Raw genomic sequence first — 21,137 nt, 5'->3', positions numbered from 1 at the left:
CTCGGCTCAGACGTGGCTTCCTCATGAAGCCATCCCACAACCTGGCCTCGGGTTCCTCTCCATGCTGGCGTTGCTTTCTTATTTACCTGTGCCTCCCTGAGACTAAGTTCTGGGAGAGCAGACCGCCCCCTTTCCAGGTTGCTACATGCATCCTCGGTGTACCCTGCATGCTAGCATCGGGCACATAATCAGCAAGCCATAAATGCTTGACATTGGTTGAAGAAGGGAGAGAGGGCTGCCAGCCGCAGGCAGCCTTTCCCAGCAGATCATGCCGTACACTTCAGGGCCTGCAGCATCCTCGCTTACCTGCCAGAAGGAAATGTGGCTGTCAGTGTTCGAGTAGGTGGCAAGATAGCGCCCATCAGGAGCGAAGGCCACTGCAGTGATTGGGCCCTTGTGTCCGTGGATTGTCTAGAATAAAAGTCAGGGTCATTAACTGGACTGTTCCACAGAACTATGACACACACACATGCAGATGCATTCAGTTTTGAACAGTATGTGGTGAATATGAAATGCTGCTATGTGCTTTATTGTATTTATAAAACCAGATTAGAGAAATCAGAAAGCAGCCAAAGTCCTCTCCCGGTCTCTCTAAAGTTCAGTCTTGTTTTGAAGAGTCCACCTCTCTCCGAATTGGTGGACAGCATGAGTCTAAGGAAAAGCACATATTGATGGGAAAACTAGTATGTTAATTCACTTATGTCCATTAGGGGGAAGAATTTTACAGGTAATTAGAAAGGTAAGAAACTGATCACCAGGAACCTCACTCATCTGTAATGAAAGACAATCAAAGTTATATCATAACATACCTGTCCTGGAAGGAGTTAAAAACTATCATTTCAACCCTTAATAATTATATATTTTTCATGTTTTATGCTTCATTTCCTACCAATAACACTGTGTTCAAATGCATATGGCTGCAATTAGTAAACACACATATATGCATGTGTTGTAGCTCTGATCACAGATATAAATCAAATACTATTAAAAACAAGTTAGCAGGGATAATTCTGAGCTTTTGCCAAATAGCTCTCATTGATGTAACCATGAAGTAAAAAAAGGAAGTTGTATTTTAGACTAGGTCCTTGATAAAGTCTTTACTCATAAAAATTATACTAACATTTAATGATATTTATAGTTATCGAAAACACTGGGATACTAAGAAAATTAGTATATTATATTATTATATTAGTATCCTTACACTCAACTATTAAGAGCTTACATCTCCCAAATTAAGCAATATTCAGTCTGCTCACAAGCTCTAGGTTGGTCTCCTCTCTGTGTCTGGAAAGAAATGGGGAAATGTGTTCCCTTAAACCAAGACAACCAGGAAGGTTTGTGTCCATTGGCTGAAGAATTGCGAACCTTGATTCTTGGTGGAAGCAGCAAATTCAACATATGCTTAAGCCCCAAACATATTGTAAATTTCTGTAAGACTCTTCTCATAATTCATTTCTGAGTGATTACAAGGTGGAAGGAAGGTGGGAGGGAATACAAGGATGTTCCTCAGTGCTCTTCGGATTGTGTTCTTTACTGTCACTGGGTTTTCAGGGCACTGTGTGATCCAAAATAATGCCTGTTTTTCAATAGAGGAAAACTATTTTACTGGTCTAGCTCTGGGCTTGGGGCTAAGTCAGACTGCCTGGCTGCATTTGGGCTCCAAAACTTACTGACTGTGGGACCTCAGGCAACTTATTTAAGTTACCCAACCCAAGTACCCAAATCTACTTATAACGTAGAAATGATGATGACCATGATATTGATAATACCTGCTTTAAAGAGCTTTGTGAAAACTACACGAGTTACTATAGCTACAGCACTCCGCACAATGCGTGGCACAGAATAAGACTCAATAAATACTATTAATTTTTGTTACTCCCCCCACCCCCACTCCTTATTGAAAGGTGACCAGACATATATACTTGAAAGGTACTAAGATAGTAGATCTTAAATGTTCTCACTGCAAAAAACAAATGGTGATTATGTGAGGGGATGGGGGTGTTAGCTAAATGCCAGGGTGGTAATTGTTTTTGCAACACGTAAGTGTATCAAGTCATCACCTTAAAACTACACAATGTTATATGTCAATTATATCTCAATAAAACTGAAAAAAATGATTAGACAAATGTGAACAATCACATAACTTAATTACTTGAGTACACCATTTAATGAAAACCACACATCAAAAAAATCCCTAATAATACATCCCAGAATTGGCACCCGCTAACATACTAGGTGGTCCAGAAACAGATTTCAGACTGTGGAGCTTAAAACAACTGTGGTAACTGTCCATGGTACTACCCTACAAATGTGGTGCTACATTAAGCAACAGGGTGAGCATGCTGAACAACTATTCCAAGAAACCAGCTCAACACCATCTGCATTAGAATGAAAATCATGGGGGGGGGGAATGCAAACAATTAAAAGGGGGGAAATGACCATTCCCACTTACTAGGTCAGTTAAATGAGCTCACAGGGAAAGCAACTTCGATTGTTTTTTAAATCAAGATTCAAAATCTGAAATTGTTAAAAATCTGAAATTCTGTTGGGCCAACCTGAGGCTATTTTATGGTTAAGATAGTTGATTAAGCAGGTACCTTGCAAAATCAAGATTTCTAGCCTCTCCTGAAACTGGAAGCTCAGGCAATCCTGGGCCACAGTTCACACGTGGGGACATCCGTCAGTCAGAGCTGAGTGAAGGTGGCCCCTCAGCCACTTCGCCAGTCCCAGCCCTGACACAAAAAGGGCCTGTGTACCCCAACACCGGCTGCCTGGCTCCCTCACTTCCTGCCTTGCCCCTCGTGGCATTTAATGCAACCATTCCATTAAACACATTTGAGTGAAATAGTTCTTCCATGCTCTGGGGGCCCAGTGTGCATCTAAAAGTGAGAGCAGATTGAAAGCTACTCTAGGAAAAGTTGGCCCTTCTTGCAAGCTCCCCAAAGCCCAACTCTGTGCAGAGTCGGACTGATTTTCATTTTAGAGTTTGGACCCCAAAATCTCAAAACAGAATGTTAAGCCTGCCTCCTTCAGATCCTGCGATCAGCAATTGGAATGTACTTCAGACAAGAGAATGCACCAGTGAGCTGGCTAAGAAGCAGCAGGTTCAGAGGGTGTACCGACCCACTGGCCACAGTTAGGGACCCTCTGTGAGACTAGCTAGGTTAGCCCTCTTGGAAAGACAGAACACCAGACATACAGGCTCCTCAGCAAAGTCTTCATGAACCATTTCATATACGTCGCCATCTTTTACAGAGGGCTGGTATTTACAACATCTGTGTGAATATTTCTGTAACAGTTGAAGACGCTCTTCATTACGTGTTTAATAGACGATCCTGTGAAATAAGTTCATCTTAGAATTTTCTGCCAGGAAAATGTTCATCTTCCCAGATCAATTTTGTTGCTTTCTTTTTATTATGAAACAATAATTACACAATCCAAAACATGCTCACTGTACTGCCAAGAAACTCAGAACTAAATTTATGCTCATTCTGTGTATCTATTGGTAAATACTAGTACTCCTACTCATTTCACTAATCATTGTCCTGTTTTCCTTTGTTGTGGTTGAGGTACTGTTAGATACTGAATTTATTAATCTGTTAGTTCATTTAAAGCCTATTGTAGACACTCCAGATCAAACTCATTAACATACGCGCATGCGCACACAGATGCACACACCATTCCACAGGCAAGGTTCCCCACAGGGCCCTTTCGAAGCAACACAGACACCACTGAGCACTGACTGCAGTGGCGGCTGAAAGACAGGCTTGTTGTCTTGTAAGAAAGCAAGTACCACTCGTCAGGTGGCTCAGAGAAGCTCGCTGTTTTAGATAGTTTGGTGCATCTGGCGAGTTCATTCCAATCTCAGCCTGAGAGGTGCTCCAGCCCTGGGTGTAATGGAAATGCTGGCGTTGTCTGGTGCGGAATCCCTGAACTGGCAGCTCTGTGCAGGCACTGCCTGGACGGACTGGCACCCCTGCTCTGGCGGCAGAGATGCAGCTGTGGGCACAGGGAACCTGTAAGTGCTCTGTGATGGAGCAAACCCGATGGTGGGATCTTAAATGCTCAGCTGGAAAGAACATTTTCCAAAATAACAGGTTTCGAAATAAAAGGAGGTTTGGTCCACTTTTTATATGCGAATGAGTATCATGCCTTGTTATATTTTTAGCCAAAGAAATCGCTGTCTTGAATAGACAGAGATGGACTATAGAGAAATTAATCTAATTCGAGAAGTGCCTGAACAATAAAAGAAAATCAAGCAATTATCCCTAGAGGGAGACGAAGTGTTGAACTGCTAAACACCCACTCCCCCTTTCTCTCATCAAAGAAAGGAAGTGCAAGGCAGGGTTAATGATGAGCAATACTTGCACTTACCCAACAGTTTTCAACAGGCACTTCCAATGTGCTCTGCGAATATAACTAACCCTGCTGTACAGAGGAGAGTCACGACTTTCTACAGCGATTTGGTCAGCGTCAATACGGGCTCTAACCACCTAGAATATTCTCTTTAAAATTGCTCTTTATATGCTTTGTCTCTTCCTGGAGTTCTTGATATTGTTTCCCAATGGCAAATTTGACAATAAAACCCAAAAAAGTAGGACTCTACTCCGCCCACTTTAAAAACTAAACAAGATCAAGGAGGACACTGTATATTTATTTGCAGGTCTCATCACTTTTTTAAAGGGGAGGAGAAAACCCAACCAGGCAAGACACCTTCCTACTTTCAACATAAATTGTAAAAATTTCCACAAGTAGGCAAAATCTTGCCATCATAAGTACCAGCACAACGGAGCCAGCTATTTTGTACAACATTTGCTAAAATAAGGTGAACAATGAGAGAATTTGGACCGGAGCTTCAGAGCCCCACGGTCCAGGGGCTGAGGGAAGAGGCTGCCTTGGTCGCAGGCCTGCTCGGGAGCGGTCTGGGATTAAGACAGGCAGTTGCAACTGGGGGTGGGCGAGGCAGGGGGAGGGCGGGAGGATATTTGAAATGCCTGCTGAGCTGAACATGTGTCCCCAGCTGGCTGTACATGGTGCCTGAAATTTCTAAAAATATAACTGTGCAGGCATTTCCCCTAGGCTGGGCTCTGGCGGAGGAGGATACGTGAGGGGCAAGCATGGCAGAAGCCTGGAGGTTAGGGTGAGCCTCATGAAGTGTCCATCTGTGTGCGGAGGCAGGAAGTAGGTTGGAGATGGGCCAGACATTCAGAGAAGTGAGTACCTGGGAAGTGAGGACGAGCCCTGAAAAGAAGAGCAGCGGAAACACCAAGACCTTCAAATACCTCTAACTTCCTTGTGGAGGCCCCTCTTCAAGGTAACAGACAACACCCAGTGCAGTGCCACAAGTAAGCACTTCTGGAGGAAAGAATAATTATACAATCAGGGACCTGGATCTTTCTGACTTGGGACACAACATACAGAAACTGAAAGCATCGACCGAGATGGAAGTAGATGGCAAACGTCCTCCTAAAACTCTAGACTGAAGAGCCGGCTTTCCTACCAGGTGTCCTGTCCCAGTGTCCGCGCATGAGCCGCGCATCGCCCTGGGGTGAGTCTTCAATGATTTTGAGCAGATATTTGACAGTTGGATGTAGGTTGTTTATAATTTCTTTCCTTGCTGGAGGGCTGAGGTATGTTTCGTATTCACGTTATGCCAACTCTATGTGATAGCCTGTTGTGGCTTTTTTCCATTCAGGGGGCATTGGCACCATTGGATGAATTATTTTCTATCACTATCTAATTGAACAGAATATACATTCTGGGTGAAAGACAAGTAGATTTGCTATCACTTTAAGATCTTAATGGAAAATAGATTTAAGGATAAGTATAATAAAGTGAGCTATTTTAAATCATACTATAACACAAAGGCCTCAAGTAAACAGAATTTCTTCCTTACAAAGAGTTGCAGCATTCCCCATTTTCAGTTATTGAAAGTTACTGAAATGTCACTTGGGGATAAACTGACAGTGACAAATTAAAGGAGCTTTTCAATATCTACATATTGGCAATCTCTGGAACAAGCAATAGTCTTTGAAATTTTTTGGCGGAGGATTATACGCGAAACACGTGTAACACCCTCATCCTGGAATAATAAGAATCAACCAAAATGTGCAAGATTTGTTACACTAATGTAATTTAGGCACTGGTAATAATTTCAGATTTTTATTACACTGAGGCTTTTATATGGGCAACTTTCTGAAACATTTGCTTATCTATAAAAGAAGACAGATATTATTTGCCCTGCCCTGTAAGTCAGAAAGTGAGAAAGAAGAATTTGGAGCTCCGGAGAAGGTTTATGGAAGGAGAGACAGATTTGGGAGGTATAAGGAAATGGGCAGATATTGGGGCATAAGTCCTGCTCTCAGCACTGTTCCTGGCACACAGAAGTCTCTCCAGGAATATCTGGGAATGACTGGGTGGTTGAGGTAACCCAAGCAGAGCGCGCGAGAGAAAGACAAAAGGGGAGAGGAAGAAACAGCAGAGGAGACCACCCGTGGAAGGGGTGGACAGAAAGAAAGAGGTGGGTCTAGTCTACAAATTATAGATTTGAAATCCTGAGTTTTAGCTAATATGTTTTATTAAGTGATAGATTTTAATGTCCCCAATGTACAAATCACTTTTTTGGGAATTTTTTAAGTGATCACTGTAATTAATACCTAACAAAATTGCTTTGAAGTTTGATAACATTTTATCTTGTATATAACCCTTTATCAAGTAGTAATTATTTAATTAAGGAACAGGAGATAAATGATGAAAAAGTCAAATTTCTAGTTTCATAAACATATATCTGAATTAGAATAAATTTATAATTCCAAACTATCGATACTGCTCAACAGCCAAAACTGATAGTCAAATGTCTGTAATTTTAACTTTGCTTAAATTTCATAAGTTATGCACAAATTTTTCATGAAGGTCATTACAAACTATACTTAAGATTTCTCTGGATGTAATTATAACAAGAGAATAAAGACATGCCATTAAAAGTTAGAAAAGATGATGTATTATAGAATTATACACCTGAAACCTATATAATTTTATTACCAATGTTACTCAAATAAACTCAATAAAAAATAAAACACTGGGAAAGACAACAAATAGAAATTAAAATGAAACTTGTGTGTATTTGTGTATGTGTCGCCATATATACACACATATATGTATTTGGTAGCTCATTTTGACATACAGATTCTTTTCAAAAATAAGAGCAGAAATGCTGGGGTCCAACCCCAGCAGGTCCAGGGGTCCCCAAAGGTGTGGACGGAGTCGGCGAAGAAGGAATGACACGGAGACAGCGTTCAGTTGATCAGCAGCCTAGCCAGGATCTCTAGCCAGGATCTCCAGCCAAGTTCTGTTCAGGATCTCCAGCGAAGTTCTGGACAGGATCTCCAGCGAAGTTCTGGTTAGGATCTCCAGCCAGGTTCTGTGTCCATGTTCTCTTGCTAGGTTCTCCAGGTTCTCCAGCCAGGTTCTGTAGCCATGTTCCCTCGCTAGGTTCTCCAGCCAGGTTCTGTCCAGGTTCTCCAGCCAGGTTCAGTCACCAGGTTCTAGTCAGGTTCTCTTGCCATGTTCTATCCAGGTTCTGTAGCCAGGTTCTGTCTCTAGGTTCTTCAGCCAGATTCTCTCGCTAGGTTCTGTCTCTAGTTTCTGTGGCCAGTTTCTGTCCAGGATCTTTTGCCATGTTCTCTCCAGCAAAGTTCTTCTGTCTCTAGGTTCTGTGTAGGTTCTGTGTCTAGGTTCTGTGTCCTGTTGTCTTGTTACATCTGTATTTATACCAGCTGATTCCAATCCTATCAATCTCTATTCCAAAGGTTAGGGCGTTTCTTATCTCCATTCCAGGGAGTAAAGATTATGTAGCTTAAGCATGATTGTTCGTAGTTAAAGTGATTAATTACCCGCCTGGCACTTAGTTAAGGGGTTTTATTCCCTCCCTAACTTCAGGGGAAAAATCCCTACCTGGGGAAACAACCTTTCTCAGAGAGGTGACCTTGGTTAAAACACATAGTGCCAAGAAGGTGAGCAAACATATTAAGAACAGTATGCCATATATGCCAGGTCCCTTGAAACAGCAAGGATGGACCGGCTCCCGGCAGAGAAATATTTTAACCAAACTAATAATTTATAAAAACTCATATTAATGATCATAATTACCAATTTTGTTCTGATAGCAATTTCAATGATTCACTAGATTCATAAACTTTAATCAATGCAGGACATACTGGATATTTTACTATTAACTAAGTCACAATGCATATTTAAACAAGCATTCCCTATAGTTTGGTCAAAGAGAATTCACTTAAATCTGAAGGAACATGAATTAATTTGCCTATCACTGAGATTAAACTCTGCAGAAACATCTATGTGACAATCTTAGAGTGGGAGATATGCTGGCTTAAACCTCTGTATCTTTAATACAAACATATTGCCTAATGATAAGCAAAACTAAAAGGCCCATTCACTATACAATTCAATATTTGGACCACCAGACTCTTTAGCACTTAATAAGCAATTAATATTTGTCAATGGAAAATGTTTAGGTAACACGTGGAAGTCAGTAACACTGGCCCATTCACACTCCAGCACTGACAAGCTACCCAAATATCTATGATCCTCAAGAGAAACACACAGCTTTGATGTTTTAATTTATGTTCTTCCCAAGAAAACAGGAATCCTTTGAAGCTTTTGTTTGTTTCTAACTCAGAATGCACTTTGTTAGTAATGTGGTTATAATTGTTATCATGTATGTATCTCACAGATGTGTGTCTTAAAATAACATTCTATGCATTATAGAAAATATTAAAAGCATATTTAATACTATGTATACTAATTTTATTCACTTTTGGGCAAAGCATGTTAAACTCAAGAAAAACCTTCCATTTAAAATATTATCTTCCTTGTAGAAGTGAGTGTCTAAAGAAGGCAGTTTGCACACATTTCTGAAGGCCTCATAGAGAATATATTTGCTTTACGTTAGCAACAATGATTTTTAACAGAAGCATGATTTTTATTTTGGAGGGTTTTTTTTGGGGGGGTGAGGGAAGGGAGGAAAGCTAAAAATTTACCTGTAGTCCCACCACTTTTTGAAATACCTTTAGTAAAACTGGAAACCCTACCCCACTATTCTTAACCCATCAAATTCCATGATTTAGAAGAAGCCTCATAAATCATTTGGCATACATCTTTCCAGACTTTCTATTAGTGTATCTTTGAAATCATAGAGTCTACCAGTTTTTTCTAGTAGGAACAATTTGGTATCCTCTACATTATTTTATTTTTTATAAAAATATTTTATTTGGCTCTGGCCAGGTGGCTCAGTTTGTTGGAGCATCGTCTTGTACAACAAAAAAGTTATAGGTTCGATTCCTGGTCAGGGCTCGTACAGGTGGCAACCGATCATGTTTCTTTCTCATATCAATGTTTCTCTCTCTCTCTCAAATCAATAAACATATTCTCGTGTGAGGATTAAAACCAGATATTTTAACTGTTCAGAGATGAGACTCGTAATTGTCAGATCATTTTAAATGTTAAAATTAAAATGTGCATAATATGGTAAGTAGCATGGTCTCCAAAAATCTGTTTCTGCTTTAAAAAACAATAACATCAGTTAGTGGGGTGAAGGGATTGAGAAAAAAAAGAGATAATTCATGGATAGGGACAACTGCGGGTGATTGTGGGGAAGAGCTCATGAGTGGAGGTGAAGGAGGGTATAGGGAGGATAAGGGGTGATGAAAAAATTAAAATAAGGAAATAAAACATAATTTAACACTTATTAGTTGCTTGGATATCTTGGAAACAACGAGATTCACTAACCATTTTCGTAAAACAATAAAAGGCAGTTTTCCTCTTTTTAAAGGGCAAGGTCTTTCAAAAGGAAATATGATAGCTGAAGAAACATAATCTATAATAAAAAGGTAATATGCTAATTAGACCAGACGTCATTCCAGATGTCCTTCCTGACGAAGCCAAGGCCAGAGGGAAGCCAGCCCGGGTCCTGGGTGCCTGAGAGTTAAGACAGAACAGAGAATACCCTCTCTGGATCTTTGGAAAGTTAAAATTGAAGGGAATTCTGGTTGATGCTTCCCATTCTACCTGTGAAAAAGTCAGAGCCCCCAATCAGACACAGTGATGCATGAGGTTAGAAAAGATCCATCTTGTAAGGATTTTTTTTTTTTTTAAATCTTGATGATTACTTTTCTATTAACTATAAGAAGTAGGAAGTCATTCCATTTGTGATCCTGTATCACACATGCCACCTGCAGTCTGGTCACATTTCTCAGGATCACAAGCAGCGATCCTTCCACGCAGGATGTTTCCACACAGGCACACATCCAGCACGTCCTCACGCTGGTTTGGAGTTCAGTTGTTTGTAACTCTGAACACAGTTACGCACAGGAACAACGCCACAAATAGCAGCCAGATTTCCAGACCAGCTTTCAAAGCCTACAGAATTCCTAATGTTTCCAAATGTAGTGCCAGTTCAATCGCCTAAGCACTATTTACAACAGTTTCTATGGGGAAAGCATTTCAAGGCCCACGTCAGACCCTCGGAACCTAATTACCCACTGTAGACACAAGAAAGCTACAAGTTCTAATGTCTTTAGATCGATGGGGGTTGTACGTATGTTACTAGGCCAGCAGAAGTATTTGTGGGATGTCAGAGAAAAGTATGAGATTACCTGTCTTGAACCCCTAGACATTGGATTCACTCAAAGCTCTAAGCTAAAGTCAGAGCGACAACAAGACTGAAAGAGTGTATTCCATGCAGAAGGTGTCATAGAATCAAAGGCCTAGAGGAGAGAGAGTAGATCTCATCAGGAAAATTAGAAGACCTTCCGAATGATTAGGATTTATGGTGCAAGGGAGGAAGGGGAGAGATAAAGGTAGATGGAGAATTAGGCTGAAGACAGGCCTTGAAGGACCTTGTGGTTTTCAGTGAACATACACGAACTGTGAACACACACTGAGAAGGACTTTGAAACCCAGCAATACGTTAAAAAGTATTTACTGAAAACACTGTGTGACCCAAACTACCACATTTTTTATACAATTTAACTTTAAAATATTAGATTCATATCTAAACCTTTTTGTTACAAATAGAGAATAAAAAATTGGATAACAAGATGGTTTGATCATTTTATATTGGATAACAAGTGTGGTTTAGTTTTCAATTAAAAATGGTGAATAATTTGATCATTTTTTTCTCCAAATAATTATAGAGTACTTACTAAAGTGTAACTGATAAGTTCAAAAAGTTAGTGAGAACATTTTCTTTGGGTTTGGGCAGATCTTAAAGCAAAATTTCTTCTGAGTATTTTTAATAAAAATTATATTTCAAAGATACGGTAGAAGTCTTAAAATGAAAATAAGAATTCTCACACTATAATAAATCTAAATGAATATACCTCACAACTGTCTCTGTAAGTTACATTCTTTTTTATTTCTGGTCAATTTTCAACAACAGCCAGATAAAACCACAATAAAAATTTGAAGATGTTTCATTTATCTTATAAATTAATGACTGATTCTTTTTCTTTCTTTTCTTCTTCTTCTTCTGCTTCTTCTTTTTTTTTTTTTTAGTGAGGCATCTTAGCACCGGTTATTAGAACTGTTTTGAATGTGAATTGCATGATTTCTGATGGCTACACACTCAAGGACAACAGTGAATGACCTTGAACAGCAGTGTATAAAAACACATCTATCACAGGAGCGGCATTCTGGCTGCCAGTCCATATACCCCTCCATTGGTTAGGAGTTTCTCCTGCTGTGATTCCCTCATTACAATTTGCTTTTACTTCCTGGGCAAATGACAACTAGAAAATGAGGCAGCTTCTTTCTTGACCAAACTTAATCCAGAAAAAAATGCGATGACAGCCACTCGAGTGTTAGAGACATTTTACATGTCTGTAAAAGACACGATTACATGTTCTAAATGTTGCATCATCAAATGCGACAGCCAACAAGTTAGCTCACTTTCTTAGTCCACTTCATTTGTGGGAGGAAATGTCTCAGAAACACAGGATACTGTTTGCTTATAAAAAAAAACAACTTCTTCTATCCTATTCAACCAATTTTTTATAAGTAAATAAGTTGAGGTGTGGCATGCAGGTAAACACTCAGATACACAACTTAGAGAACATTCTTGGCTACTTTGAAAAGAAGGATCCAACAAGTCCGAGTACAGATAACTCTTGTTCTATGTTTTTATGATAATTAGTCTCCTGGCCGTTTACATTTTTCTGGGAAGCAAGAAAAGGCACATTCACTTGGATAATGTCCTTGTACTAGAGATATATTCATATCTGTACAGCAAATCATAGTGAATCATATAGATTTAAGTGACATTTGTTTTTTCATACAAGAATTTTCTGACCCATTAATTCCTAGTCATCATTTAAGACCTCAGGGCACAGCACATTATTATGAGATGTGAAATTATTACAAAATGTTAAAAACAAAAACAACTTTCCCTTTTAATTAAACACAATTACAGATACTAGGAAGCACCTTAGAAAGTGCACCTTAGAAATGGCAAAGAAAATAGAAATCCCAATGAAAAAAATAAGGTGCAGAAAATAAACTCCAAAAATAATGACTGCTCCAATAAGTGATTTTTGGTTTTTCTTTATTTAATGTGGCTAAACAATTTGTGGTCCAGTGTAAATGGGCCCAGTTTTCTAGTTAGGGTTTGAATTTGGGATTCTGTTCCCAGAAGTTCAGTATCATTGATCAGCAAGGAAACAGACTGAAAATATGTTTACGTGGATAAACATACACATGATGCTAAATAAAATAAGCCAGATACAAAAAAACACATACTGTATGAGTCCACTTATATGAAGTTTTTAGGAAGTCACTGTGACAGAAAGATCCGTATTGCCAGAGAGAGAGGAAGGGAACTTCTGGGGATGATGGATATGCTCTTATTTTGACTGTAGTGGTGGTAACAAGACTGCATACATTTGCTATCACTCATCAGACTGTGCACTTCCAATAAGTGCATTTATTATATGTAAATTATGCCTCATTAAAAGTTATAAATATGCAAATATAGAAAATAGATCCGTTAGGGAAGACTGAGTTATGTAATAACTGATGTTTTTGTTGCTACTGCCCGGAAGCAATGAGAAATGGCCACGCAAAGGGCCAATCACTTAGAGCGGGAGGCGAAAGCTGTTCCCCAGAATGCATTTTCCAGTTTCCATCAGGTCTCAACGGAGAGTGCTCCCCCACTTTCCCCTGGGGAACCTTAACCACAACCTAACCATTTCTCAGTAAGGATACCTTTCCTGTAAATCTGCTAGAAGTGTTCTTTTCCTTGAATTCCTGTTCATCATTCTGTAGTAGAGTGTGCCACAAGCGACATCTGCTCCTTTTTAATATAAGCTCTACATTTTTGTTCAATTTATAACACTGGCTATTGATTAGGGATTGCTGGTCCAAACCAGTCTTAACTTCTTTGTTTTAAAGTCCTAAACCTAAATTTACATTTGTTATAACCTACAAATATTTATATTCAATTCAAAAGGTAAAGATTTAGAAAAGTATTTTAGAAATTCTAGAGTCTGTGACTACACACTTCCACACATTAAAGATTCTATCCCAGAAATTTATTAAGATTTATGTTTAATAAATGGCACAGTACCAAAATGAACAGTCTAGGAAAAATTTTAAACATTTTCCGGAACTACCAAGCTATGAGAAAATAGCAATCCACGCATTTATTTGTGCCACTGCATATAGTTCCAAAAGGACTTCTCCTTCGCTGCAGGCATGTGTGAGGCACAGCTAAGGAGCTGCGGCTCCACGTTACTGGTTTTCAACAAGGAAGTTTATGAAACCACTAAAAAACAGAGTGATCAGGGCCTATTAGAAAAAATAAATCTGTCTACAGAATATGATACATATAATTAAAACAACACCAAAAAAAAGGGGCATAAAAAAACCCAATATTCAATAAATAAAGAAAAAATCAATATTTTGTTTCATCTTTAATTCACACTATATTTATTAAGAAAAATGAGAAGTTAAATAACAGGATCAGTGAAAGCAGATATGAAAAGGAGCTAGAGTACTTCCTGAAGCCTTTCTTCGTGGCCACTGAGTAAATTCTGGGTTATGATAGGCTTTTAAAAATATGAATGTAATTCTAGTTGATTAAATACAAACACTAATAAATCTCTCTAAAAGGATTTTATAAACTAAAGGACTATGCCGTGAGGATTTTAACTGACTGACACTCTCCCTGGGGGTTTCCATACGTATCTGCTAATATACGAGGCTGTAAATACTTTGATGCTCTCAGCTCTCCCTGTCTGAAACGTTCCCAACACAGGCCGCTCTGTCTGCTAGTCAACGGCAGTGCTACTCCAGGGAACCTGCACCGGGAACCTGCCCCAGTGCCACTGCAGGAGAGAGGATGGTGCCAAGGGAAGAGAGAGTTCACAGTGCCAGAGGGCAGTGGTCCCTGCTGGGCCTGGAACTGTCTGGTGAGCCAGAAGGGTTTCTGGAGTTCTACTTCTGCCCTCGCTGGGTAGGCATCTGCAGTGTTCTATTTTTCTTGCCATCTTACCTTCTATCCCTCTGTATTGTTGAGTCTATTGTGTAAGACCATAGTGCAAAAGCATTAAATTCTCTCTTCATTAGTCTTGGCTATTATTCCTTGATTGTTTTTTCTACCATAATGTATCTCTATCTTTTCTTGGCTGTCAACACAAAGAAAATCTTCTATCAAGTTTTTGTTTGTTTGTTTTTTCCTGGCCTACATTTTTCTGACCACGCTTTCTTTTACCGAATCATTCCCCCCCCCTCCCCCCCCCCCCCCCCCCGCCTAGATATTTTTCAAGGACTTACGGGGCCCATGGAGACCTCACAGAAAAAAGTTTGAAAAGAATTCTTACTTTCCTTTCCCATTATGTTAGTTATTTCCAAACAGGTGGTTTACTGCCCAACTGAAGTTTAATATATAATCCATGATCACCATTTCATATATATTATTTCCTAATATTCACTTATTCCTATAATATTTATTATCTCCACCTATCCAATGAATTTAACTTTTCTATATTTCTGTATTCAAAAACATCCTGCCAGCCCCACATCCTTTATTGATTTCTTCTAACACAGACAATATAAAGATGGGTGCTGAAGACTATGGAGAGACTCAGAACTCCACTATCGTCTGGCAAGAAGTCTCACATTACTAAACTGAAGGGCTATACCATCAGGATTTCATCTCACTGGCATGCTCTGTAAACATGTTCATGCTGTATTTTATAAGACTCTCTGATGGTCTCATAACTCTGACCTCTTCGTGCAGAGGCCATTCCCAGATACTTGCAACCAGGGTATAAATTATTTTCTTCTTGATGACTCATTATTCATACTGGTACTAGGCTGGGATACTGGTGCTAAAAGCCTATTTTCCTCGGTGAGTAAGTGCTATAATGTACTGTCAAGAACTTGGAACAATAAAAAATAAGGCCTGCAATTTTTCAAATATTCATTGTTTCTAAATTTTTAAAAGATATTTTCTTATTTTGTGTAAGCAGACATTTAAATCACATTCAAATCTCCAAAAATACCATTCTTTGGATAAAAAGATAATTTTCCATGTGCACAACTTAGTAAATTTTATCGTTCAGTGGCTTGCTTTGAATAACATTTTACAAACATCTTTCACAGTTGTATTATTTGATGATTAACTCATTGAAATGGAGCTCCCAGCTTCAAATAATCATTCCTTAATAGAATTCTATGCAGGTGGGGTTAGAAAAGCTAACAGCATAGGAACGAAGTGTAGAAATTAAAGGATTAATTCAAAGCCACTAAAGGTCACGTGAGCTTCCAGTATGCTGACAGAATTAAAGTCTTTCCCTGTAGACCAGGGGTGGGCAAACTTTTTGACTCGAGGGCCACAATGGGTTCTTAAACTGGACCGGAGGGCCGGAACAAAAGCATGGATGGAGTGTTTGTGTGAACTAATATAAATTCAAAGTAAACATCATTACATAAAAGGGCACGGTCTTTTTTTTTTTTAGTTTTATTCATTTCAAACGGGCCGGATCCGGCCCGCGGGCCGTAGTTTGCCCACGGCTGCTGTAGACCAACCTCTTGGTCCCACAAAAAGTATGCTCTTACCTCCACATGTTTGACTCGATTTCATTACACAGAACTCATAAAACAACACCCGCATTCTGCCCACATTCAGCAATGGCAGCACCTGAGCTCTGCCTCCCTGAAGCCCAGTGAGGGGCTCCAGGAACTCACACAGCTCCCCAGATCTGGTTTCACCCCACCTCTCGTGGGTCCATGGGCAGGGAGGCGCACAAAAGCCTGGGAAACATGGGTCTCCCCCGCTTCAACACTGGGCTTTGGGCACTGACCTATTCTTTTCAGAACCACCTGTGAACTTGGCGCCCTCCTGCCCCGTTTCCAGAAGCCTCACCATGCGCTCCTGTTCCTGTTTCCCAGAGGATGTACAGAAAACAACACATGACAGGAAGGCGACTCTCCCCTGCTCTTCATCCTCCTTATAAAGATGATCAGAAACACAGAATGGCTTCTCGAAGCAAGAACCAGGAGGAAAACACAGACACATACACACATCTGTCATTTTCTTAGAGGGCCCAGGGCCAAATGAAAAAACAAAATGAACACAAAGAAGGTTGACCACCTTCCCCAACTTGGCTCTTGGTGTAAACACTGCACATCACCTGTTGCCAGCAGCTCATGGTTCACCTGCATATAATCTAAGAAATTTATTCCTCTTTCTTCCAAAAAAGCTGGAATCTGGAGATCAGTCCATGTGCCAAAAATATCCCAAAATAAGTTAAGAAATATTATTTTTATAAGGAGTTGATTATGCTTCTTTTTAAGAAACCACAAATAAGCAAGTTTTTCCTAGCTCCCTTTGGTGGTAAGATTTGGGTTATCTATTCACATAGAAATGAAACACCCTTTGGACAATACAGCACAACTCCTTATTTCACTCGGTACGGGAGACACAGATCTATATTAATAAAAGGATAATATGCTAATTAGACCAGGAAACCTTCCTGGGGACCTTCCGGACATCCTTGGTGGAGGGGCCAAGGCAGGTTAGGGGCGGGTGAGCAGGCTGGCGGGGGGGGGGGGGGGAGCAGTTGGGGGGGGTAGTTGGGGGAGAGCAGGCTGGCAGGGGGTGAGGGCTGTTGAGGGTCAGCAGGCTGGCAGGGGGAGCAGGTGGGGTGAGAAGGCTGGAAGGGGAGGGCAGTTGGGGGCAATCAGGCCAGCGGGGGGGAGGGGGCAGTTGGGGGTGAGCAGGCCAGCAGGGGGGGCAGGTGGAGGCGAGCAGGCCGGCGGGGGGGGGGGGGGAGGGGACAGTTGGAGGTAATCAGGCTGGCAGGCAGAGTGGCTAGGGGTGATCAGGTAGGCACGCAGGTGAGCAGTTAGGAGCCAGCAGTCCCGTATTGTGAGAAGGATGTCCCCTGAGGGGTCCCAGATTGGAGAGGGTGCAGGCCCGGCTGAGCGATTCCAACACCCCCCCCCCGCCGCCCCGCCCCGCACAAATTTCGTGCATCAGGTCATTAGTATTTATAATAAAAATGCATTGTTAGTTTAACTTCTGTCATGAATACCCTCCTTACAGCTCTAACTGAAATGCCCTTTTCTCGCCCATGGATCTGACCCTTGGGGAAATTCAAGAATGGATGTTGTCTTTCCAGCAAATACTCAGCTTTGCCTTAGATGTTTACACGTGTGATAAACATTTATTCTTTTCTATATCTGCCACTACTGTGAGGTTATTGATCAAATCATACTTGAAAACACTCAGCCAGAGACCATGGAGAAGGATATACGTTGTTTCTGAAAAGTAATTGCTTCCACTCCTCTGAACAGTTCATTGTTTAATCCAGATCTGTTTTTAATCTGATTTTTTTAACATCGCAAGAAAATCACATTCCTTATACAATGCTCAGGCAATTAAAAATTTACATACCATAACTTTCATTAGTATTACAATCATATGAAACTGTTCCTGGTTAAGAAATGTGATTCTTTTTTTAGGCTATTTGCAAGTAATTTTTTCACATGTTCTTTTCTATGTTTCCAGTAAAATATTAAAAAAGCTTTAGCCGTAATCGGCATGGCTCAGTGGTTGAGCGTTGACCTATGAACCAGGAGGTCACGGTTTGATTCCCAGTCAGGGCATACGCCAGGTTGCAGGCTCAAGCCCCAGTGTGGGGCATGCAGGAGGGAACTGACCAATGATTCTCTCTCATCATTGATGTTTCTATTTCTTTCTCCCTCTCCCTTCCTCTCTGAAATGAATAAAAATATTTTTTTTTTAAAAAAAAGGATATATGCACCCATATGTTCATAGCAGCACAATTCACCATAGCTAAGATCTGGAAACAGCCTAAGTGCCCATCAGCAGATGAGTGGATTAGAAAACTGTGGTACATCTACACGATGGAATACTATGCTGCTCTAAAAAGGAAGGAACTCTTACCATTTGCAACGGCATGGATGGAACTGGAGAGCATTATGCTAAGTGAAATAAGCCAGTCAATGAAGGAAAAATACCACATGATCTCACTCATTCATGGATAATAAAGACCATTATAAACTTATGAACAAAAATAGATACAGAGGCAGAGCTGCCTCAAACAGATTGTCAAACTGCAGCGGGAAGGCTGGGGAGGGTAGGGGGGCAGGAGAGAGGGGGGTAAGAGATCAACCGAAGGACGTATATGCATGCATATAAGCATAACCAATGGACATAAGACACTGGGGGGTAGGGGAGGCCAGGGGATTGTCACGGGCAGGGGAAAAAAAAAAGGAGACATATGTAATACTCTTTGTAATACTTTAAGCAATAAAAAAAATAAAAAATAAAAGCTTTAAAAAATATTTAAATGCTTACGTGACCAATGCAGGCTAAAAAGAATAAAGAATACCGCCTCTGCAGAGCAGCCTGCTGCCTGCTGAAGCCCGGGATTCGAAGCCCCGTTCTGAACCGGCTGACAAAGCAGAGGGAAGAAATGGGGCAGGTTACCCTGTTCCCTTCTGAATAGTCCTGGGCATTTTACCCTCCCAGGCATCATCGGGTCCTGCCTGCTTTCCCAACCTACCAAGTGGCCTCGTTTCATTTAGATCCTAGCTTATGTTTGCTTGGTTGCTTCTGTTTGTCAAAAGTGCTATAAATTTCCAAATTAAATAATTTAATCTCTCTGGCAAATTTGGTAATAACAGTATTTTAACTTTCTTTCTAAAATTTTAATTTTTAAAGTCTTTCAGTAATTTATAAATTATTTTTTTAAAGTCTGTTTAAAAGCCCCAGAATCTAAGAGAAAGAAGCCCTATTTCTTCTCTAAGTATATGCACAGAAGATATCTAGAGTAGTGGTTAGCCTCATGCAGTGTAGATGCTTGTCTACTGGTTCCTAAGAACAGAAACAGATTCTCTATCAATTTTGTGTTACAAAAAAATACAAAAAAACTTTTCCAAAGTTTGTGAAATTTCCACCACTTTGCTTTTAAGAAAGACCTACTTCAGTACTGAATTTTGCCAACTGAGAGAAATCAAAAGAGGATTTTGCAGGGGGCCCTGATCAAGGCAGCACCCACCAAGCAGCAAGAGTGGCCCCGCCAAGCTCCTTCCCAGGAACCACACTCACATCTCAGCTTCAAGCCGAGAGCTTTGAACTGTGTCTGAGAGCATCTGTGCTTTATCGCCATTGGTTCTGTGCATCCGTTAGCAAGATGTGTCCTAAGGTATCAGAAAAGCCTAGGAGAGTCCGTAAGGGTGTTATGCTTAGTGCAAAGCTATGTTGAATGCTTGACTCTGGGAACTCCCAAAACTTTTTCCATATAAATTAATGCTAACTGCTCCATCCCTTTACACCGTTCTGGCGGGACACTCTACTATTGGACATGGATGAATGAATGCAAGTTATTAAACACTCTGGGCCCACTTTAAACAACAGGACATGCTGACGCGCCAACCCCTCTTCACAGCCCTCTCAGTTTACTGCTCTAGCCTTTGATTGGCTAACCCTCAAAGCAGCAAGTGGCCCAGCCCCCAGCCCTGCAGACCCAAGCTTCCCCCGTGGGCTTAGTGGGCAGAATATCGCCTTCCTGCAGAACAGGTTCTATCTCCACGGCAATGACCCGGGAAAGGAACCCGCAGATGTGCGCACATCACACAGCTCACACAGAGGGCGCTGTGACCAGCCTGGGGATTGAGTGCAGACAGGAGGTGGGGGTTGGGGGCCTTCAGAACCTGGAAGCCTCCAAGTGGGTTCTAGTAGGTCTCATGCTCTGGAGTAAAACAACTCCGTAACAGTTTCTGGCATAAAAGACCACATTTGAAGGGTTTGAGGTGGACAACTGGAGGTGGGGGTTGAAAGAAGAGGAAATCTATGAGTTCAGGAAGAACGGCATGGCTCAGAAACAGACAGCATGGGCATGGCTTCGAAGAAAGAGGGCATTTCATACAATCCCAGCAGTGCTCACTGTAGGCAGAATGAGTTAGGCTTGAAACACACCTTTCGTGTACAGCAGATCTAGTCCCAATGCTGGCCGTCAGTCAGATCCCCCCTTCCCCAAAGAAATAAATGCTAGGCATTCTGTAATCATTTAAAATTTTATGCCCTTAAACTTGTTTTTGCCAGAGAATAACCATTTTGAAGAGGAACCATCCTCTGAGTTCAAGTGAAATGTGCGTTGCTGAGGAGACTGGCGGGATTTTTATCAAAGGCAGCTTTCTGGAGGTCCTTCGTTGCCTTCATTTATCCTGTAACTGTAGGCAGGGACTAAGCACACCAGTCATCACCTTTGGAATTTAGTCTCCTTAGCATTAGTCCACGCGCAGAAAATCTGGAAGTCTGAATTGCAAAAGGAAGTTGCTTTTGTTCTCATACTCAAGCTTATATTATTTCAACAGACCAAATATTGGACATGCAGCTAAAAAAAACTAAATTGTCTTAGCAACTTAAATTCTAGTACTTTGAGAATTTAATTCATCAGAGTAATGTACCATTGCTTCCTGAGATAGTTGGTGAATACATTAATAACCCGCTAGCGACCTCCGAGAAACTGAGTACTGTCTAGCATGGGGTCAGCCCGGTAAAAGCCCCCTTACAACGTGGAAGCCTAGAC

The 21,137-nt window shown here is 40.8% G+C and overlaps 1 protein-coding gene across 1 annotated transcript in view; it reads right to left on the bottom strand.

Moving 5' to 3' along the window:
* WDR7 (WD repeat domain 7) overlaps positions 1 to 21,137 on the bottom strand; it is a 289,363-nt gene that overhangs the window by 7,177 nt on the left and 261,049 nt on the right. The window contains exon 28 of the mRNA XM_081096649.1: positions 307 to 411. Coding sequence (XP_080952775.1) covers positions 307 to 411 — 105 coding nt within the window. The remainder of the gene's footprint in view (positions 1 to 306; positions 412 to 21,137) is intronic.

Source organism: Myotis nattereri (genome assembly GCF_964212035.1).
Source record: "Myotis nattereri genome assembly, chromosome: 8".
In the NCBI taxonomy this organism is placed as follows: domain Eukaryota; kingdom Metazoa; phylum Chordata; class Mammalia; order Chiroptera; family Vespertilionidae; genus Myotis; species Myotis nattereri.
This window is presented reverse-complemented; position numbering and strand designations above follow the sequence as displayed.